This window comes from Leucoraja erinacea, chromosome 16, assembly GCF_028641065.1.
Source record: "Leucoraja erinacea ecotype New England chromosome 16, Leri_hhj_1, whole genome shotgun sequence".
NCBI lineage: Eukaryota > Metazoa > Chordata > Chondrichthyes > Rajiformes > Rajidae > Leucoraja > Leucoraja erinaceus.
In genome coordinates this window covers 5,886,680-5,910,269 of record NC_073392.1, presented here as the reverse complement: position 1 = coordinate 5,910,269, position 23,590 = coordinate 5,886,680, and the positions used below count along the sequence as shown (strand labels likewise).

The following is a 23,590-nucleotide window of genomic DNA, read 5'->3' as shown; positions in this document are numbered from 1 at the left end:
TGTGTGCACTTTGGTCCCCTAATTTGAGGAAGGACATTCTTGCTATTGAGGGAGTGCAGCGTAGGTTTACCAGGTAAATTCCCGGGATGGCGGGACTGTCATATGGTGAGAGAATGGAGCGGCTGGGCTTGTACACTCTGGAGTTTAGAAGGATGAGAGCGGATCTTATTGAAACATATATGATTGTTAAGGGTTTGGACTCACTAGAGGCAGGAAACATGTTCCCGATGTTGGGGGAGTCCAGAACCAGGGGCCACAGTTTAAGAATAAGGGGTAAGCCATTTAGAACGGAGATGAGGAAACACTTTTTAACACAGAGAGTTGTGAGTCTGTGGAATTCTCTGCCTCAGAGGGTGGTGGGACCGGTTCTCTGGATGCTTTCAAGAGAGAGCTAGATAGGGCTCTTAAAGATAGCGGAGTCAGGGGATATGGAGATAAGGTTGGAACGGGGTACTGATTGGGGATGATCAGCCATGATCACATTGAATGGCGGTGCTGGCTCGAAGGGCCGAATGGCCTACTCCTGCACCTATTGTCTATTGTCTAATATCCTCCTGGTGGGCCCCGTCTGAGGGCCTTGAATGCATTTCGTTGTCTCTGTACTGTACACTGACAATGACAATTAAAATTGAATCTGAATCTTGAGACGGCTGAAGAGCCCGGTCCTGGTCACCTTATGTCCGTCCAGGTGGACCCCCCTGTGTGACGTCTTCTAACGTGGGGGGACTGGTGCAGGGGCAGGCACCACACGGTCCTTGACAGAGACAGACCCAGGTCCCACGGCAAGGACTCCAACACTGCTGTCTCTCCCTGCTGTAGCCTTCTCAACCTCTGTGGTGCTCCACACACTGGCCAGGCACCAAACATGTAGTAAACATGCACGTGCACACACACACGTAAACACACACGTGTGCGCACACACACTCCCACCTACACACATGCGCATGCACACAAGCACGCACATACACACACTCTCACATGCACACACAAACACATATACATTCTCATACACACGCACACACAAACGTGGGCACTCTCACATGCACACACACAAACACATATACATTCTGTACGCACACTCATGCGCACACACACACTCACTCTCGTATGCACTCACTCATGCACTCACTCTCACACACACACACTCTCATCCACTTCATGTGTAGGAAAGGTTTAGAGGTATATGTGCTAAGCGTGGGCAAGTGGGACTAGTATAGATGGGTCATCTGTGCCAGCATGGGCACGTTGGGCTGAAGGGCCTGCTACCATGCTGTATGACTCTATGTCAGCAGTGAACATGTGTGAACCGACTCCATCTTGTCACGTCTTGTTCATTCTGGATGCTGAGTTTGTTTTTACTTTGTCTTTTTATGAACAGCGAAACACAAGGTTGGGAGAGTCGTCGCCACAGATAATGACTTTCCACTGAATGCCGTGACTTACAAAATAATCTCCGGGGACATGCAGGTCATCAGACGCTTCTGGATTGACCCGAAAGAAGGAATCCTAGAGCTAATAACACAATTAGACTATGAATCTGCCAAAGAGTACACCCTCACCATCGAGGCAGTGGATAGCGATCCAACTCAGCCCAAAACTGCAGTTACCCAGGTGAAAGTATTATTTTTCATCTACCGTTATACGAACATTGGAAAAGACTTAATAGTTAAACTTAGAAGCAGTGTATTGTTAATGTATTTCTAGTTAAGTATCTCCATTAATGTTAAAGCCCTGTCCCACAGTACGAGTTCATTCCAAGAGCTCTCCCGAGTTTAAAAAAAATCTAACTCGTGGTAAGCACGGAGAATGAACGTAGCGGGTACGATGGAGCTCAGGGATGTCTCTTAGTGCTAACGGCAGGTACTCGGGAAGACTCGCTAACGGCAGGTAAGCACAGGAAGACTCGTGAAGATTTTTCAACGTGTTGAAAAATGTCCACGAGAGCCCCGAGTACTGACAAGTGGCCGTTACCGTAAATCTCCGAGTTCGAATCAGGGCAAACTCGGGAGAGCTCTTGGAATGAACTCGTACCGTGGGGCAGGGCTTTTACATATTATGCTTGTGGTAGAGTTGCTGCCTCATAGCGTCAGAAACCCAGGTTCGATACTGATTTCGGGTGCTGTCTGTGTGGAGTTTGCACGTTCTCCCCCTAACCATGTGGGTTTCCTCCAGGTCGTCAGTTTTAGTTTAGTTTGAAGATACAATGTGGAAACGGGTCCTTCGGCCCACCGTGTCCACGCCGACCAGCGATTACCCGTCCACGAGTTCTCTCCTGCACGCCAGGGACAATTTACTGAAGCCAATTAACCTACAAACCTCCATGTCTTTGGAATGTGGGAGGAAACCGCAGCGCCCGGAGAAAACGGCCACGGTCACGGGGAGAGCATACAAACTCCGTTTAGACAGCACCCGTAGTCAGGATCGAACCCGTGTCTCTGGTGCTGTGAGGCAGCAACTCTACCGCTGCGCCACCGTGCTCAGGATTCCTTTTCACGTCCCAAAGACGTGCGGATTTGTTGGGTTAATTGCCCTCCGTAAATTGCCCCTAGTGTGTAGGGAGTGGATGCGAATGTGTGATACCATAGAACTAGCGTAAGCGGGTGATCGATGGTCAGCGTGGACTCGGTGGGACGAAGGGCCTGTTTCTGTGCCGTATCCTTCAATTAATCAATCAAGTGTTTGCTCTGACTTTACCTCTGGGATAATGAAAATGCAAATATGCATTTCCGAATATTGATTGCATGATGTTTAAAAAAAGGCATGAGGAAGGACCTTGATCTGACCGTTGCAAGAATAAATCGAATGTCAGCCTTTGGGCAGCTAAGGGTACACGTACATAGTTCCTTGCTAGGCAATGTAGATAGAGAGGGTGGTGAAGAAGGCATAAGATGTGCTTTTAGAATGGCAGCATACAGTATTTTGCTGAGGGCACAATACTGGGATATTGTGTGCGGTTCTGGTCTCTTTTGCTAAAAATATAATATAATATAAACTGGTGTAGAGAGAATGCAGTGACAGTGAACATTCCCAGCTGGTTTCTGAAACATCTGATGTGCAGAAGATATTTCCCAGGGTTTCGGCCCGAAACGTTGCCTATTTCCTTCGCTCCATAGATGCTGCTGCACCCGCTGAGCTACCTTTACCAGGATGCTGCCTGGATTAGAGGGCATTGTGGCGCCACCTGGTGGTCAGACCACTTACTGTCGAACCCGCCATCCAATCTTGTAAATCAACCCTCCAGTTCAGGCAACATCCTTGTGGATTCTTCGACACTGGCTCTTGCTTAAGGGCCTGTCCCACGAGCATGCGACCGCATGCGGCACGCGCGACCAAACCGGAACCGGGGGCCGCGCGGAGGTCGAGTGATGCCGTACGAGTTGACGTGAAGCTCGAGCAAAGTCCGCGGGAAGATCGCGCGTGACGTACGGTGTCAAGACGCTGTCGGCCGCATACGGCCTCAATGCGGTTGCGGATCAGTTTTTCGGAGCCCCGTGTGATGTCAGGACCAGCTCCGCACAACCCCATATGGCTCCGGAGATCGAAAGGGGACCGGCCCCGCGAGGCCGTACGGCTCAAGCGACCACGTTAGGTCACGCTTGCCGCATGCAGTCGCATGCTCGTGGGACAGGCCCTTAAATCACCTCTCTGATGTGGAGCCCAGAACTGAACGCAGTGCTCCAAATCTGGTCTAACCAATGTCATGTACAACTGTATCATGGCATCCCCACGCTTGTACTCAATGCACTCAAAACCACCCCATTGTATCATTGACTAACACTTATTCATTTATTTATTAATAAATGTGAAAAGATTTCTCTCGACCCTAAAGTACAATCACGCATAAATGAATCTGTTCTGCTTCATAGATTTTCCTTCCCTTGTGCATTGTAAGTGCTCTCTATTCTGAAGAACAGAGTGGTCCTGAAAAGGCTCGATCACATCAAAGGAACTTCAATGAACGTAATGTTTGCGGACTTCATTGTACGCAGAGTGAGAAGTGATGTTGTCATCTTTGTAAGATAGGTCAAAAAGTCAAGAGAAGAGACGCAAGGAACTGCAGATGGTGGTTTGCAACAAAAAAGCCACAAAGTGCTTGAGTAACTCAGCGAGTCAGGCAGCGTCTCTGGAGAACATGGCTAGGCGACGGTTTGAGTTGGGGTCTGCGGAAGGGCCCCGAACTGAAACATCACCTATCCATGTCCTCCTGAGATGGTGCCTGACCCACTGAGTTACTCCAGCACTTTGTGTTAAAAAATCTAACTCTTTACAAGCATTTAATTCTTTTGACAGAATGCAAATAAATTCAATGCTTAATTTAGTTTAGTTTTAAGACACAGTGCGGAAACAGGTCCTTTGGCCCCCCGCACACTAACACTACCCTACACATATTTATACCAAGTCAATTAACCTACAAACCTGTACGTCTTCGGAGTGTGGGAGGAAACTGAAGATCTCAGAGAAAACCCACGCAGGTCACAGGGAGAATATACAAACTCCATACAGACAGCACCCGCAGTCAGGATCGAACCCAGGTCTCTGGCGCTGTAAGGCAGTAACTCTACTGCTGTGCCACCTTGCCGCCCATATCTTTCACTAAAAGAGTTTTCATTGTTTCCAGAAAGAATTCAAGTGCAGAAATAATTCAACTGCCTCCTAATACGATTTTCCTGCCTTCTCCCCATAACCTTTGTCATCTATACTAATCAAGAATTTGTCTATCTCTGCCTTAAAAATATCCACCGACTTGGCCTCCACAGTCCTCCGTGGCAATGAGTTCCACAGATTCACCTAAAGAAGAACCTCCTCACTTCCTTTCCAAATGAGTGCCCTTTAATTCTGAGGCTATGGCCCCTGGTCAAAGACTCTCCCACCAGTGGAAACATCCTTTCCACATCCACTCTATTTATGCCTTTCATTATTCTGTAAATTTCAATGAGGTTTCCCCTCAACCTTCTAAACTCAATCTTCGGATAAACCAGCATCGGTAGGCGGCGCGACTCTCATCAGCAGCGGCCTCTACAGCCCGTCCGCGTTTTTATTATTTTCTGTCTATGTTTCTATGTAGTTTTTGTTATTTTTTTGTTGGGGTGTGTGTGTGGGGGGGTGGGGGTGGTGTGGGAGATTTTTAAATCTCTCCCTGATCCCGACCTTTTCTTGGGTTTTATCGTTGGGGCCTGCAACGAGGAGCGGCCTCAAGCCGGGGACTCTAGTGGTATAGCTGGAGGAGCAGATTTAGACTGGCTTCTGATACCTCAAATTTCTTTCGGGTCTCTCGCTCTCTGTGTGCATGAATGGTGTGCTACTCTCAGCTGACCGCACCAATCGACCGGGTGTGCGACCTTCAGCTGGGATACCTGTGAAGGTGGATAAGGGAGGGGGGGGTGGGGGGATGACAATTAAATGTATTTTCAGATATAGCCCAATACTATCCACCTTGGAATGAAATATTAATATAACACTGATTATAACCCTCGGGCATTCTTCGTTATATCATTTACAGGGAAGGGTAGGTATTCATATTCACGAAAAAAAACACAGCTTTTTGTGTGTTGAAACATTTAGACAGGTACGTGGATAGGATAGGTGTAGAGGGATATAGGCCAAATGCAGGCCAGTGAGTCTAGTGTAGATGGGGCATGTTGATCAATGCGGGCAAGTTGGACCTATTTCCACGCTGTATCACTCTTTACAAGGTTTGTTGCATTCTTTTTCCTTATTAATCTCTTCTCAAGAGTCATAGTCATGAGTGATATAATGTGGAAACAGGCCCCTCGGCCCAACTTGCCCACACCGTCCAACATGTCCCACCTACACTAGTCCCACCTGCCTGCGTTTGGTCCATATCCCTCCAAACCTGTCCTATCCTTGTACCCGTCTAACTGCTTCTTAAATGTTAGGATGGTCCCAGCCTCAACTACCTCCTCTGGCAGCTTGTTCCATACACCCATCACCCTTTGTGTGAAAAAGATACCCCTCAAATTCCTATTAAATCTTTTCCCCTTCACCTTGAACCTATGTCCTCTGGTCCTACTCTGGGCCAGAGACTCTGCACCTACCATTGTACTACCATTGCATTGTATTTCTTATTCCATTTTAAAAATGTCCCTTGTTAGGTCATCATCAATATAATAGAGGAAAACGATGAGAAACCTGTTTGTCTTCCACGTACATACGAAGCAACAATTCTTGATACTATTGCCGTTGGAACTAACATCAATAGCTTCCGACTGAGCTGTCAAGATAGAGATTCCAGCTACAATGAATCACGGTTTCAGATCATATCCGGTATGTATATTACTTAAAATTACCGCACATGACTTAATATTTGCAGAACAGGTTGATGTGCAGAATTATTTTCTTATGAAACATTCAGCAGCAAACATAAAAAGAAAAAGTTCGCGGGAGTCCTGAGTTCCATCCTGACCCCGGGTGCTGTCTTTGTGTGGAGTTTGCACATTCACCCTGTGACCACGTGGGTTTTCTCTGGGTGCTCCGGTTTCCTCCCACATCCCAAAGATGTGCAGGTTTGTAGGTTAATTGGCTTTGGTAAGTTGCCCCTCGTGCAGTGGATGGGAAGGTGGGACAACATGGAACTAGTGTGCGGATGATCGATGGCCGGCATGGACTCGATGGGCCAAAGGGCCTGTTTCCATGCTGTAGTTCAAAACTTAACTAAACCAGACTCAAAGAATATTTTCAACAAAGCACAAAGTTGTGGAGGAACTCCACGGGTCAGGCAGCATCTGTGGAGGAACTGGACAGATGATGTTATAGTCGTACAGCGTGGAAACAGGCCAACTTGCCCACGCCAACCAACATGCTCATTCACACTAGTCCCACTTGCATGCATCTGGCCCATTTCCTTTTAAAACTATCCTATCTAGACACCTGTCCAAATGTTTTTTAACCATTATGATTCAACCTGATTCAACGACCTCCTCTGGCAGGTGGGTACAATCACAACATTGAACAGACACTTGGACAGGTCCACGGATAGGAAATGTTTAGAAGGATAGGGTAGAGGCAAGTGGGATGAGCTTGGTCAGGGCCCTTCTCCAGCACTTTGTGTTTTGCTTAAGATGCCAGCATCTGGAGTTATTTCATAAGTCATAGGATCAGAATTAGGCCATTCAACCATTAAGTCTACTCCGCCACTCAATCATGGCTGATCTATCTTTCCCTCTCAACCCCATTCTACTGCCTTCTCCCCGTAACCCCTGACACCCGTGCTAATGAAGAATTTACCAATCTCTACCTTGATAATATCCATTGACTTGTGGCCTCCACAGCCTTCTGTGGCAATGAATTCCACAGATTCACCACCCTCTGACTGAAGAAATTCCTCCTCATCTCCTTCCTAAAGGAACATCCTTTTATTCTAAGGCTGTGGGATCTGGTCCTAGACTCTCCACTAGTGGAAACATCCTCTCCACGTCAACACTCTATCCAGGCCTTTCACTATTCGCTACATTTCAATCTGTCATTTTGTTTTGAAACCGCGATATTTTATTGCGGACCATTTTTCGTGCAGGAAATGTGAACAACCATTTTGGTTTTGACCCTGTCCGAGGATCTAACACCCCTAAACTGATCGTCACGGCTCCTTTTGACTTTGTGGGACAAGCAGACATTCAACACCGGTACCACCTCATCGTCAATATTATCGATGACAATATTAATAAAGTCAAACCAAGGACAGGAACAGTGCTAATTGACATTACTGTGGTTGAGACCAGAACAACAGCGCCTACAACAACATCCTATTACGTAAGTGGCTTATTTTGTAAAATAACCCAGATTAGCTCAATACATGCTGTCTCACCTGCTGAGTTTCTCCAGCATTTTTGTCTACCTTCGATTTTCTAGCATCTGCAGTTCCTTCTTAAACAGATTAGTTCCCCTTTGCTTTGTCATTGCAATGTGTGTTATTACTAGTTCAATTCAGATGGATGTCTGTGTGGTGTTTTGTTAAGTCAAACCAGGGCAGGACTTACACAGGAAATTATAATATTGAAACACACAAGATTATTAAGGGCTTGGACATGCTAGATGCAGGAAACATGTCCCCGATGTTGGGGGAGTCCAGAACCAGGGGCCACAGTTTAAGAGTAAGAGGTAGGCCATTTAGAACAGAGATGAGGAAAAACCTTTTCACCCAGAGAGTTGTGAATCTGTGGAATTCTCTGCCTCAGAAGACAGCGGAGGCCGTTTCTCTGGATGCTTTCAAGAGTGAGTTCGATAGAGCTCTAAAAGATAGCGGAGTCAAGGGATATGGGGAGAAGGCAGTACTGATTGAGGATGATCAGTGATGATCACAGTGAATGGCGGTGTTGGCTCGAAGGGCCGAAAGGCCTACTCCTGCACCTATTGTCTATTGTCTATTGGCCTAGGGGTGTGTTGTAGAACAGGGAGATCTAGGGGTTCAGGTACATTGTTCCATGAAATGGGTGGCAGGGTTGTGAGAGGGCATTTGGCACATTTGCCTTCGTTGCTCAGGGCATTGGGTACAGGAGTTGGGATGGCTGGTACATTGGCCAGGCCATGTACCGAGTGCCATGTACAGTTCTGGTCACGCTACTGTAGGAAGGATGGCATTGAACTAGACAGTGTACAAACACAGCACAACACAAGAATCTGGAGGGATTGAATTATAAGGAGAGGCTGGATAGGCCATGATTTTTTTCCCTGGAGTACAGGAGGCTGAGGGATGACCTTATCGAGGTTTATAAAACCCAGAAGGGCAATGATGAGGTGAAGCATGCAGTCTTTTCCCCAGGCTAAGGGGGGGGGGGTCTAAAACAAAAGATTTAAAAGGGATCTGAGGGATATATTTTTCATGAAGAGAGTGGCTTGTATATGGAACAAGCTGCTGGTGGACATGCAAGAGCTGCGTACATTTACAACATGTAACAGACACTTGGGCAGGTACATGTGTAGGAAATGTTTAAAAGGATAGGGTACAGGTAAGTGGGCGGAGCTCGGCTAGACAACTTGGTCAGCTTGGATGAGTAGGGCTGAAGGGTCTGCTTCCATGATGCATAGCTCCATGACTCTACAACAAGCCATGGTATTGGTGTCAGACTCTAGAAACCTAGTGCAGGGTGACTAATTGCCGATAGTTTCCACTAGTGGGAAAGTCTAGGACCAGAGGTCACAGCCTCAGAATAAAGGGACCTTCCTTTAGAAAGGAGATGAGGAGGAATTTCTTTAGTCAGAGGATGGTGAATCTGTGGAATTCTTTGCCACAGACAAGTCGGTGGATATTTTTAAGGCGGAGATTGACAGATTCTTGATTTGTACGGGTGTCAGAGGTTATGTGGAGAAGGCAGGAGAATGTGGTTAAGAGGGAAAGATAGATTAGCCACGATTGAATGGGGGAGTAGACTTAATGGGCTAACTGCGCCTATGATTTATGAATTTATGAAATAATCCCAGATGCTGGAATCTTCAGCCAAGCACAAAGTGCTGGAGGTCCCAACTTGTTTTGTGTCGATCTTCGGTGTAAACCAGCATCTGCAGTTCCTTCCTGCATAATGAATGTCTCGCCTTCTTTAAACAGAAAAGAAAAGGACTGATTATAGTTGAGAATGCGGTGAATAGTTACAATGGGACAGACTGGTATGTTCCATTCATCATCACACTGCTGGTGATCATGCTGGCTATCCTCTTGGCCTTGGTGCTCTATCTTATCCTGACCCGCACTAAGTGCATCCAATGTTGCCGAAAAGCATGCGCCAAAAAGCCCAAGCCTCCTCCACCACCACCCCCAAAGAGGTGAGTCCTTTAAAATTCATTCCATTGAAATCATTTCATAGCTGTTGCATTGTGCGTTGTGTTAATATAAGGACTGTGTTTCACTTATAGATGTATTAACATTTCCGCTTCGTGAAGCCATCAAGGGACAGTTTTTAACTGTCTTTGGTTAACTTGTGGACGCTAGCCAGTGTCCGCTCCACTGTGTAACCATCTTAATCAGCAGACACTGTGGTGAAAGTGGCCACTTACAGCAGAGGGGATGGAAGCTGATCATGTTCATAAGATCATAAGTGATAGAAGCAGAATTAGGCCATTCGGCCCTTTAAGTCTACTCCGCCATTCAATCATGGCTGATCTATCTCTCCCTGCCTTCTCCCCGTAACCCCTGACACCCGTCCCTGCATCTTTCACTGTCTCTTCGTATTTGTCTTCCAACAACATTGTCAGATGCCGGGCAGCCACAGACCCCACAATGCCACAGAGCCCGGGTTCGATCCCGACCTGTCTGTGCGGAGTTTGCATGATCTCCCTGTGACCGCATGTGTTTCCTCCGGGTGCTCTGGCTTCTTCACGCATCGCAACATTTGTCGGTTAATCGGCCCTCTGTAAGTTGCCCCGAGTGTGTAGGGAGTGGATGAGAAAGTGGGATATCTTAGATCCAGCATAGTTAGTTAGTCTAGTTTAGTTTATTGCCACGTGTACCGAGGTACAGTGAAAAGCTTTTGTTGCGTGCTAACCAGTCAGCAGAAAGAATGTACACAATTACAGTGGAGCTGTCCACGATAAAGGGTATAACGTTTAGTGCAAGATAAAGTCCAGTAAAATCTGATTAAAGATAGTCTGAGGTAGACAAAAATGCTGGAGGAATTCAGCGGGTGAGGCAGCATCTATGGAGGGAAGGAATAGCAACATTTCTGGCCGAGACCCATTTTCAGATGCCTTAACCCGAAACCTCGCCTATTCCTTCTCTCCATAGATGCGGCCTCATCCGCTGAGTTCCTCCAGCAATTTTTGTCGACCTTCGATTTTCCCAGCATCTGCAGTTCTTTCTTAAAGATAGTCTGATGGTCTCCAATGAGGTAGAAGATAGATAGCTCAGGACTGTTGGCTAATTGATAGGATGGTTCAGTTGCCTGATAACAGCTGGGGGAAAAAACCTGCGGGTTTGCAGGTTAATGGTCCTCTATAAATTGTCCCCTAGTGAGCGGGGAGTGGATGGGAAAGTGGGAACGGGCGATTGATAGTTAGCGTAGACTCGATGGGCTGAAGGGCCTGTTTCTATGCTGTTACTGTAAACCAAAACCGAAACTATCCCTTTTAATTACCTTCCTGTCTGTTACTTTTACAGAGTGAAGATTTACGCGCCAGGTGTGTATCTTTTATGATAAATAAAACCCAGATGTTATTTATGCAAGTAATCCTGCAAGAGAGAGTACAGAGGAGATTTACTAGAATGTTGCCTGGGTTTCAACAACTAAGTTACAGAGAAAGGTTGAATAAGTTAGGTCTTTATTCTCTGGAGCACAGAAGGTTAAGGGGGGACTTGATAGAGGTCTTTAAAATGATGAGAGGGATAGACAGAGTTGACGTGGACAAGCTTTTCCCTTTGAGACTAGGGAAGATTCAAACAAGAGGACATGACTTCAGAATTAAGGGACTTAAGTTTAGGGGTAACATGAGGGGGAACTTCTTTACTCAGAGAGTGGTAGCGGTGTGGAATGAGCTTCCAGTGGAAGTGGTGGAGGCAGGTTCGTTGGTAACATTTAAAAATAAATTGGATAGGCATATGGATGAGAAGGGAATGGAGGGTTATGGTATGAGTGCAGGCAGGTGGGACTAAGGGAAAAAAGTTGTTCGGCACGGACTTGTAGGGCCGAGATGGCCTGTTTCCGTGCTGTAATTGATTTATGGTTATATGGTAAATCCTATTTACTGAAGATAGACAAAAGTGCTGGAGAAACTCAGCGGGTGAGGCAGCATCTATGGAGCGAAGGAATAGGTGACGTTTCGGGTTGAGACCCGAAGGGTCTCGACCCGAAACGTCACCTATTCCTTCGCTCCATAGATGCTGCCTCACCCGCTGAGTTTCTCCAGCATTTTTGTCAACCTTCAATTTTTCCAGCATCTGCAGTTCCTTCTTAAATGACCTTGGTTTTGACAAGTTTTTTCTTTTTTTTTTCATTTCCTTAGAACCTAAAAGAAAGGTGGAAGTGGTGACGGTAAGTGTTAAGTTTACCAACTGCGCAGAATGTCGACCCTTCGACCCAACTTGCTCATGCTGACCAAAATGCCTCATCTACACTAGTCCCACCTGCCCTCGTTTGGCCCATAACCCTCTGAATCTTTCCTGTCCATCTACCTGTCCAAATGTATTTCGTCTGATGGAAGATTTTCGTTGCCCCATCCAGGATAGAGCAAATGTAGAGAGAGTGTAGGAAACCAAATAGCACATGACCAGATTGCTGCCCCGATTAGAGGGTTTCAACTCTCGGGAGAGGCGGGATTGGTGTCTCCGGAGTGTCGCACTTTGAGGGAAGACTTGATGGAAGTAGATACAATCATGAAAGCCTGTAGTCCCTGGTTCCAGAACCAGAAGCCACAGTCTTAGAATAAAGGGGAGGTCATTTAAGACTGAGGTGAGAAAAAACTTTTTCACCCAGATCGTTGTGAATTTATGGAATTCCCTGCCACAGAGGGCAGTGGAGGCCAAGTCACTGGATGGATTTCAGAGAGAGTTAGATAGAGCTCTAGGGGGCTAGTGGAGTCAAAGGATATGGGGAGAAGCCAGGCACGGGTTATTGATTGAGGACAATCAGCCATGATCACAATGAATGGCGGTGCTGGCTCGAAGGGCTGAATGGCCTCCTCCTGCACTTATTTTTCTATCTTTCTATGTTTCTATGAGAGGCACAGATAGGGTAGACAGTCAGAACGTTTTTCCCGGGGTAGCAATGTCTAACACTAGAGGGCGTAGCTATATCGTGAGAGGGGCAAAGGTTAATGGAGATGTGCGGGGCAAGTTTTTTTTAACACAGAGAGTGCCGTGGGCCTGGATCGCTCTGCCATGGGTGGTGGTGGAGGCAGACACGAGGGTGGCGTTTAAGAGGCTTTTGGATAGACACATGGAAGTGCAGGGAAAAAAAATTAATAAAAAATTAATTTAAAAAAAATTAATGAAAAGATTTTAAAAGAAAAGAAAAGAAAGGAGCTTTGGGGAGAAGGCAGGGATGTGGTACTGATTGGGGATGATCAGCCATGATCACATTGAATGGCTCGAAGGGTCGAATGGCCTACTCCTGCACCTATTGTCTATTGTCTCCTCCCATCCCCCCGCCCTCGGGCTCCTCCTCCTCCCTTTTTCCTTCCTTCTCCCCCCACCCCCCATCTGAAGAAGGGTTTTGGCCCGAAACGTTGCCTATTTCCTTCGCTCCATAGATGCTGCTGCACCCGCTGAGTTTCTCCAGCATTTTTGTGTACCTTCGATCTTCCAGCATCTGCAATTCCTTCTTGAACACTATTGTCTATTGTCTATTGAACTGAAACATCAATTTCTCCAGAGATGCTGCCTGACCCGCTGAGTTACCCCAGCATCTTTGGAGTAAACCAGCACCTGCCGTTCCTTCCTGCACCATTGGTAAAGGGAGTCGGCAGCAAGGTTACCTGGCAGACTTGGACTAACGGAGCTAAAACGCATAAATGACTTTCTAAACTACTATCTTTATGGTGTCAGTGTGGAGAAGAGATTGTTATCTTGTCAACTCTCCTCTAGCATTAGCAATGCCTCCATCGGCTGCTAACTACTGATCACAACAGCCCGCACAGAGGATGTGAGCTCCCAATTATTTTAAGGTTATTATAGAGATTGGAAAGAACTGCAGACTAAAAGGTCACACAAGCAAAGTAAATATTATCAGCTTTTTAAATTTGATTAAATGCAATTAACTTGACTTATGTTCACTCTTCCCAGGAAGTGACTAAGTACGACGCTGTTTTCGATGGGCAAGCTGTTGATCCAGGTAATTCCGTATAAAATACTTGTTATTAATGTAATCATAGTCATAGGGTCAGTCAATATGGAAGCAGGCCCTTCGGCCCAACTTGACCATGCTGACCGAGATGCACACTGGTCCCACCTGCCCTCGTTTGGCCCATAACCCTCTGAAGCCTTCCTATCCGTGTACCTGTCCCAATGTATTTTGTCTGAAGAATTGTCCCTAGTGTGTAGGATAGTGCTAGTGCTGGAGTAGGGGGTGGTCGCTGGTCGTGTGACGAAGGGCCTGTTTCTGCACTGTATCTCCGAAGTAAAGTTTAAAGTAATGCTAGATTTTAAAAACCAAGGAGCTGAAACATCGCCTATCCATTCTCTGCCCAGAAATGGGCAATTCTTCTGACAATGTTGTGTGTTTTGCTCATGATCCCAGCATCTGCAGTTCCTTGCGTTTACATCCATCACTGTTAGTTAGGCTTGCCATATTCAGCCATACAGTATTTTACTTGGATAGACACAAACTGCTGGAGAAACGCAACGGGAAAGGCAGCATCTCTGGAGAAAAGGAAGAGTTGACGACTCGGGTCGGGACCCTCAGTTATGGGGCTGTCCCACTGTACCAGCGAATTCAAGAGTTCTCCCGAGTTTCCCCTGATTCGAACTTGGAGAATTACGGTAATGGCCACTCGGGGCTGTCATGGACATTTTTCAACATGTTGAAAAATCTTCACGAGCTTCACGAGCTTAGCGCGTTTCGCGAGTACCTGCCGTTAGCGTTACGAGCCGCTAAGAGACGTCCTGAACTCCGACGTACCCGCTACGTATATTCTACCACGAGTTCGATTTTTTTAACTCGGGAGAGCTCTTGAATTACCTCGTACAGTGGGACAGGCCCTTTACTCCAACATCTTGTGTCTATCTTCGGTGTAAACCAGCATCTGCGGTTCCTCTTACACATGTTTATTCCAGTGTTGCAATGAACTTTGGCATTTTGCTTAGTCCAGATTACCTTTGCTTGTCTTCTTCAGTGACCGGGAGGTTGTACAAGTTCAACACCGCGACGGGGGCCAGGAAATGGAAGGAAGACAAAGGACCAGAGGCGATAAAAGACAACACAGCACCGGCGGAGATTGTCCAGCCTGTAAAACCCCCTTCGCCAAAGTAAAGAGAAATGATTACACAGAGTGACAAGGGGCGTTACAAATCAGTGTGTTTCTTTGTACTGAATCAACATTTGAATGCTTGTTTGAGAGTTTGGTGAACAATTTGCCATCAGAATGTAGAGCATAGAACAATACAGCACAGGCAGGCACAACATGCTGGAGTAACTCAGCAGGACGGGCAGCATCTCCAGAGAAAAGGGATAGGTGACGTTTCAGGTAGAGACCCTTCTTCAGACAAATGAGTCTGCAGAGGTGACTCACCCTGCAACATCATCTATCCCTTTTTTCCAGAGGTGTTGCCTGCCCCGCTGAGTTACTTTGTGTCTATCTTGGGTGCAAACCAGCAACTGCAGTTCCTTCCTAGCATGAGAACAGGCCCTTCAGCCGACAATGACTGTGCTGAACAGGACTGAGCCGAGATCATTTCTTATCTGCCTACACACAATCCATATCCCTCCATCCCCTGCATATCCAGGTGCCCGTCCAAAAGCCTCTAAAACGCCACTATCGGATCTGCCTCCACCACCTCCCCCAGCAGCGCGTTCCAGGCACCCACCACCCTGCCCCACACACCTCCTTCAAGCTTTGCTCCTCTCACCTTAAAGGTACGCCCTCTAGCATGTTTCAGAAAGAACTGCAGATGCTGGAAAAATCGAAGGTAGGCAACAATGCTGGATGGAGGAACTCAGCGGGTGAGGCAGCATCTATGGAGGTGTGATTTTTTTCATCCTGATGAAAAAGGTTCTGACTGTCCACCTTATCTATTCCTCTCATAATTTAATACTGTAATTTTCAAAGGCAACAAACATTCAGAATGTGCTAGAATTTTATATTTTTTAATTAAAAATGTTTGGATTTTGAAATGTGATTAAAATCACTGATTTGTGTCTAATATGCAACCAAAATATACAGAGATTATATAAAATGTTAACATTCAATCTTTAAATATATTATAAAACCACAATTTTGCTGTAATGTCGACGGCTGCTTTGCAATTAATCAAAAATTTAATATTTAAAGTGTTTCACAGGGCAATGGAGATAATGATAGCTTTAATGAATAAATAATAAAGCAATTTTCTTGTCACTCCTTAATTTAACCAAATTAGTGGGCCATTTATACAATCCATGCTATCGTTCCATCAAGTCATAACCTGTAGAGTCATCGTCTTAGAGTCATTCAGCAAGGAAACAGGCCCTTCGGCCCAACTTGTCCATGCCAACCAAGATGCTCCTTGACTGAGGTGATAACAAACTTTTTCTCCCAGAGAGTTGTGAATTTGTGGAATTCCCTGCCACAGAGGGCAGTGGAGGCCAAGTCACTGGATGGATTTAACCATATAACCATATAACCATATAACAATTACAGCACGGAAACAGGCCATCTCGGCCCTACAAGTCCATGCCGAACAAATTTTTTTTCCCCTTAGTCCCACCTGCCTGCACTCATACCATAACCCTCCATTCCCTTCTCATCCATATGCCTATCCAATTTATTTTTAAATGATACCAATGAACCTGCCTCCACCACTTCCACTGGGAGCTCAATCCACACCGCCACCACTCTCTGCGTAAAGAAGTTCCCCCTCATATTACCCCTAAACTTCTGTCCCATAATTCTGAAGTCATGTCATTAAGAGAGAGTTAGATAGAGCTCTAGGGGCTAGTGGAGTCAAGGGATTTAGGGAGAAGGCAGGCACGGGGTATTGATAGGGGACGATCAGCCATGATCACAATGAATGGCGGTGCTGGCTCGAAGGGCCGAATGGCCTCCTCCTGTACCTATTTTTAATGTTTCTATCTATGTATGCTAGAACCACCTGCCCATGTTTGGCCCATATCCCTTTAAACCTTTTCTATACACATACCTGTCCAAATGTCTGTTAAATGTTAGATAGACACAAAATGCTGGAGTAACTGGGCAGGATAGGCAGCATCACTGGAGAGAGGAATGGGTGACGTTCAGTCTGAAGAAGGGTCTCGACCCGAAACGTCACCAATTCCTTCGCTCCAGAGATGCTGCCTGTCCCGCTGAGTTACTCCAGCTTTTTTGTGTGTCTTTCTTCGATTTAAACCAGCATCTGCAGTTCTTTCCTACAAGTCTTTTAAATGTTGTTATACTACCTGACTCAGCTACCTCCAATAGGCAATAGACAATAGGTGCAGGAGTAGGCCATTTGGCCCTTTGAGCCAATGGCAGTTTTGTGGCAGTTTGTTCCATTTGCCTCCAGTGGCAGTCTGTTCCATATATACTACTCTGGGTAAAAGACGCAGATTTGGTTTAAATCCTTGCTGGAGTTGGATGCATTTACTTACCTAAAGAAGAGTCCCGACCCAAAACGTTGCCTATCCATTTTCTCCAGAGATGCTGCCTGACCCACTGAGTTACTCCAGCACTTTGTGTTCTTTGTGTAAAATCACAGCATCTGCAGTTCCTCTTGGCATGTGGCAGAACTATAAATATAAGATGCTTAGATCCTGTTAAAATACCATTCTATAAATCATAGATTGAGATCTCCTGAGGTTCAGATTTAGTTGCCAGAAATATAAATGATGACACAGACAAATAATAAGACAGGCATTGACACAGCCATGTTTGTATTCCTTGATGCCATTTCGATCAACAATGGCCGTTTTAATATCTCCTTATTTAGAGGGTAAAAACCTCATTGTCCTTCACTGTAAACTCTTCATCTGCAAAGTAATTTTCCACCTTGGTCGATGCTTCAAACCTTGTTTCTGAAAAGATGGAGCTATTCCCATTACAGTCTGTTCGTGGTGTGAGTGTCTTTGGTTTTACTCCACAACAAATGATGGCGAGTGCAAGCTTAGCACCAGGCTTAGCACCAGCTGGTAGAGTTGCTGCCTCACAGCACCAGAGACCCGGGTAGCATCCTGACCTCGGGAGCTGTACGTTCTCCCCGTGACCGCGTGGGTTTAGTCCAAGTGCTCCTGTTCCCAACTACATCCCAAAGACGTGCGGGTTTATAGGTTAACTGGCCCTCAGTAAATTGCCCCTAGTTTGTAGGAAGGGTGGATTAAAGATCAGCTGCCAGAAGACTAAGACCATGCAGACTGGAGACCAGCAGCCAATAGACCAACTGACAATCAATGGGGAACCGGTGGAAAACGCCACCATATTTACCCATCATAGCAGCATGTTCACAGTAGATGGAGATGTAGAGGTCGACAACAACTCCCGAATTGGTAAAGCTGCATCAGTCTTCAGACGAATGCAGCCAATATGGTCTAGTGGTGGGATATCCAAGGTGCTAAAAGTCAAGCTCTTCCAGTCCGTAGTCCTCCCTACAGCCCTCCATGCCAATGAGACATGGAAAATCAATGTGAAGATGAAAAATAAATGGGATGAATCCAACAACGCCGCTTGAGGAAGATCCTGAAGACCAGCTGCAGAGACCACACCACAAACGAGGAGATCTACCGCGAAACTGCAACAAAGCCTCTCAGCCAGGACATAGAGGGACGTAGGGTAAAATTTGCAGGACATGTACATGTACTCAGAATGTCACCAGAACATGCATCGAAGATAGCAATGACGTGGCAACCTGACGGAAGAAGGAAAAGAGGCCGACCAAAACTCACATGGAGGCGAACATTCCAGAAGGATTTGGAAGCCCGGGACGCAAGCCTAACGAGGGTGGAAATGACCGAACTGAATGGCGAAAGCTTGCTGCCCAATGCACTCAACAGTGTGGAAGGAACTAAGTCTAAGTAAGTAAATGTAGGAAGTGAATGGAAAGAAGGATAACATAGAACTAGTGTGAACTGGTGATCGATGGTTGGCGCGGACTCTGTGGGCTGAAGGGCCTGTTTCCACCTTGTATCTTTCAATCATTCAATTCAAACCATTGAAATGTGCAAACTTTGACATCATTTTGTTTAATGAAACACCAAGGATACCCTGGGTTGAAACAGTGAAGCAAGAGAGCTCAGGGATAAGTCAGTCAAGTTCTGACTCCAACATCTGCATCGATTTCCAACCCCCTTCTTGTTAGAACTCAACTCCTGAAGTGAGTGAAACGAAGAGAAAAAAATGGGTGAAACACAAAATGTTGTAGTAACTCAACGGGTTGGGCAAACATCTGTAGCGGGACTGGATCTGAACCCTTCTTCCGACCTCTGCCCGAGAAAAAAATCATACATTATTGATTGTACACGCCGGGTCCACTGCATTCGTTGAAACAGGGCAGGCCACGTGAAGGTTGCAATCTTCCATCCCACACTAGGGACAATTTACATTTATACCAAGCCAATTAACCTACAAACCTGTACGTCTTCGGAGTGTGGGAGGAAACCGTAGATCATGAAGAAAACCCACGCAGGTCACCAAGAGAACGTACAAACTCCGTACAGACAGCACCCGTGGTCAAGAAACATAGAAACATAGAAAATAGGTGCAGTAGTAGGCCATTCAGCCCTTCGAGCCTGCACCGCCATTTAATATGATCATGGCTGATCATCCAACTCAGTATCCTGTTCCTGCCTTCTCTCCATACACCCTGATCCCTTTAGCCACAAGGGCCACATCTAACTCCCTCTTAAATATAGCCAATGAACTGGCCTCAACTACCTTCTGCAGCAGAGAATTCCAGAGATTCACCACTCTCTGTGTGAAAAAAGTTTTCCTCATCTCGGTCCTAAAATATTTCCCCCTTATCCTTAAACTGTGACTCCTTGTTCTGGACTTCCCCAACATCGGGAACAATCTTCCTGCATCTAGCCTGTCCAACCCCTTAAGAATTTTGTAAGTTTCTATAAGGTCCCCCCCTCAATCTTCTAAATTCTAGCGAGTACAAACCGAGTCTATCCAGTCTTTCTTCATATGAAAGTCCTGACATCCCAGGAATCAGTCTGGTGAAACCTTCTCTGCACTCCCTCTATGGCAAGAATGTCTTTCCTCAGATTAGGAGACCAAAACTGTACGCAATACTCCAGGTGTGGTCTCACCAAGACCCTGTACAACTGCAGTAGAACCTCCCTGCTCCTATACTCAAATCCTTGTTTAAGAACCAACCGGGTCTCTGGTGCTGTGAGGTAGCAGTTTACCGCTGCACCACCGTGCCGATTACAGTTGCACCAAATCAAAGCCACGTAACTGAGTGTGAACCTGCAGTATTTTTGTCTATTTCTACTACAACATTTAACAGGGGCGGTCACGGTGGCACAGCAGTAGAGTTACTGCCTTACAGCGAAGGCAGCACCGGAGACCCGGGTTCAATCCCGACTACAAGTGCTGTCTGTACGGAATTTGTGCATTCTCCCCGTGACCTGCGTGGGTTTTCTCCGAGATCTTCGGTTTCCTCCCACGTACAGGTTTGTAGGTTAATGGGCTTGGTAAATGGAAAACATTGTCCCTGGTGGGTGTAGGATAGTGTTAATGTGCGGGGATCGCTGTGCGGCGCGGACCCGGTGGGCCGAAGGGCCTGTTTCCGCGCTGTATCTCTAAACTAAACTAAACTACATACGACAAAGTCACGCAGGAAATGGCAGCTTGCAGTCACTTCATCAGATCTTATCTCCAATAATAGTTCCCGTTGATGTTTAATCATTCAGCAGCTTTGCATTCTGTGTTGAATCATTAGGATGTAATTATGGCCAAGGGCTGCCTCAAAAAAATAATGGAGTCAATTGTAAATCGTCCACCTGGCGTGAAGCAAATAGTCGCAGTTAATAAAAAAAAACAAAAATAATTTTAAATCTGGAGGGAACAGTTGAAATTAACCTCATTATCACAGGCAGGGCAATCTTAGCAAATGGCTTAATTGGTATTTAACAAGGTATTTATTTAGGTGACACAAATTCACAGGGTGCAAAACGTGTATAGAAATAGTTTGAAAGGTCAGTATTAATTGTAGACTTTGTAATCTACTGAGGGTCATCCAATCACTTTATTTCTGGCCATAAACTATTAATTAAGATCCCTATTTATTTCAAATATTAATTTTATTAAGAATATACAAATAATATACAAAACATAAACACATGGTGGCACAGCGGTAGAGTTGCTGCCTTATGGCGACAGAGACCCTGCCCATGGGTGCTGTCTGTACGGAGTTTGCACGTTCTCCCATGTGACCGTGTGGGTTTTTCTCCAGCTGCTCCGGTTTTTGCTCCCACATTCCAAAGGCGTGCAGGTTTGTCAGTTAATTGGCTTCTGTAAATTGTCCCTAGTGTGTGTGGGATAGGACTAGTGCGTGGGGTGATCGCTGGTCAGCGTGGACTCGGTGGGCTAAAGGAAATGTCTCCGCGCTGTATCTCTGAACTGAACTGGACAACGCCCAGAGGATTGTCGGCTGCCCTCTCCTTACCTTGGAGGACCTACACAGTTCCCGCTGCAATAAAAAAACCCAGAATATAATAAAGGACATCTCCCACCCCGGACACTCCCTGTTTGAACTGTTGCCGTCAGGCAGACGGTACAGATCCACAAGGACAAGGACAAATAGACTAAAAAACAGTTTTTACCCCACTGCTATAAAAGTACTAAATGTGGCCGCCAAGGAATGCAGGGGCGATACAGACTAAGGGACTGTGGTAACGGTGAAATCGACAGAAGGATGGAGGGTTGGGTGTGTATGCGTGCTTTGTCTGTGATTTTTATTTATTTGCTTATCTTTATTATTTTACCGTGGATGTTTCGTTAGCTTTAGAAATGTTTGAATGCTGCACTGACTGGCTGACATTTTAAATTTCGTTGTACATGGCCCATGTTACAATGACAATAAAGAAACTATTCTATATTCTATTCTAAACTGAACCTAAACAAAAGGTGTGCCTAAACTCTGCGCACATTCTCTGCGTCTATACATGAATAGTGTCATACCCAGTGCTGTTCATACCTATTTTAAAACAGGGCTAGAAGCCATGGGTTTAAGATGAGAGGGTAAAGATTTAATATGAACCAAAGTTCAAGTTCAAGTTCAAGTTACGTTTATTGTCACGTGTAGTGAAGTTTGAGTTACCTACAGCCACATAAATAAAATAAACGCAACACTGTAGAATTTAACAGAAATCAAATGTGTTCCTATTGCATTTTCACACAGGGAGGTGGGGATATGGAATGAGCGGATGAAACGAACATTTAGTCAGATACTATAACAGCATTTAATAGATTCTTGTCAGTTATGTATCACCTTTTTCACATCCACCACAGCCTGTTTTTCACTTAAACCTCTCTACTCCAGAACACCGTTTCTCTCTGTACTTTCCTATCTCCCACCTAAACGTTTTCCTGCATTGTCTTGCCTGAAACATCTCCCTAGTTCTGATGGAAGATCATTCATAGTTTCATAAGTGATAGCAGCAGAATTAGGCCATTCGGCCCATCAAGTCTACACCGCAATTCAATCATGGCTCATCTATCTCTCCCTCCCAACCCTGCCTCAGAAACAGAAACATATAGAAAATAGGTGCAGGAGTAGACCATTCGGCCCTTCGAGCCAGTGCCGCCATTCAATGTGATCATGGATGATCATCCACAATCAGTACCCCGTTCCTGCTTTCTCCTCATAATCCCTTGATTCTGTTAGCCCTAAGAGCTCTATCTATCTCTCTCTTGAATATATCCAACCTATATCAATTACCTCCTCTGGCAGATCGTTCCATATACTCTCCACCCTCTGGGTCAAAAAAGTTCCCCCTCAGGTTAATATTAAATCTTTCCTCTCTCACTGTAAATCTATGTCTTCTCATTCTTGATTGCCCAGGTAAAAGACTCACTCTATCAATTCCCCTCAAGATTTTGTACACCTCCATAAGATCACCCCTCAGCCTCCTACACTCCAAGGAAAATCTTTGAATGCGAGACTTCCCTCCGCTCTGAATGCAAGTTCACGCCATTAAAGGCGGCAAGGTGGTGCAGCGGTGAAGTTAGACAATAGACAATACGTGCAGGAGTAGGCCATTTGGCCCTTTGAGCCAGCACTGTGATCATGGCTGATCATCCACAATGATCCACAATTGCTGCCTTACAGCAGTTACAGCGCCAGAGACCCGGGTTCGATCCTGGCTGCGGGTGTCGGTCTGTACGGAGTTTGTACGTTCTCCCCGTGACCTGCGTGGGTTTTCTCAGAGAACTTCGGTTTCCTCCCGCACTCCAAAGACGTGGAGGTTTGCAGGTTAATTGGCTTGGTTCCTATCACTTATGACCTTGGGATCTGTTCACTACCTTCACCTGGTCCACCCTGTTTCGACGAATGCAATCAACCAAGTGTGCACAATCAAACAAGATCAAATAGAACAAGTTGTCCTCCAACTTTAGGCTGTGCACGCCGTACGCAAGAAGAAGAGACGAAGCTCTGTTCTCGTAATTTCCTTTGGTTCCTCAACAATGTTCACTCCTCCCCCAAGTCACTCTTGACTTTCCAAAGCAGGAAGAACCATGACAGCATGTCATTGACCATGGCATTAGTTTAACGTGTGCAAACTGCAAATATTCCTGCAACATTTGATCATGAGTGTGCGTTTGGATACTTTTGATTACATCACGAGGCTCAAGCAAACAACAGATATAAATGATGATATTTTGAAAGTCAATGTTCGGATACTGCCATTTATCACCAGGAAACAGATTTCAACGAAGTACATTCATGTTATTTGTTTTCTCTTAATAACTATGGTGAGCTGTTGGAAGCCTGTAGTATAGTTTGCTGGTGCGTAGTTGA

At 45.8% G+C, this 23,590-nt stretch overlaps 1 protein-coding gene across 1 annotated transcript in view; it reads left to right on the top strand.

Moving 5' to 3' along the window:
- The window catches only part of LOC129704489 (cadherin-related family member 3-like), a 35,357-nt gene extending 18,829 nt beyond the window's left edge, over positions 1 to 16,528 (top strand). Inside the window, exons 11-18 of the mRNA XM_055647599.1 lie at positions 1,379 to 1,611; positions 6,114 to 6,285; positions 7,532 to 7,767; positions 9,560 to 9,774; positions 11,105 to 11,124; positions 11,947 to 11,975; positions 13,724 to 13,772; positions 14,773 to 16,528. Coding sequence (XP_055503574.1) covers positions 1,379 to 1,611; positions 6,114 to 6,285; positions 7,532 to 7,767; positions 9,560 to 9,774; positions 11,105 to 11,124; positions 11,947 to 11,975; positions 13,724 to 13,772; positions 14,773 to 14,909 — 1,091 coding nt within the window. The 3' untranslated portion in view covers positions 14,910 to 16,528. The remainder of the gene's footprint in view (positions 1 to 1,378; positions 1,612 to 6,113; positions 6,286 to 7,531; positions 7,768 to 9,559; positions 9,775 to 11,104; positions 11,125 to 11,946; positions 11,976 to 13,723; positions 13,773 to 14,772) is intronic.
- The last annotated feature ends 7,062 nt before the right edge of the window (positions 16,529 to 23,590 follow it).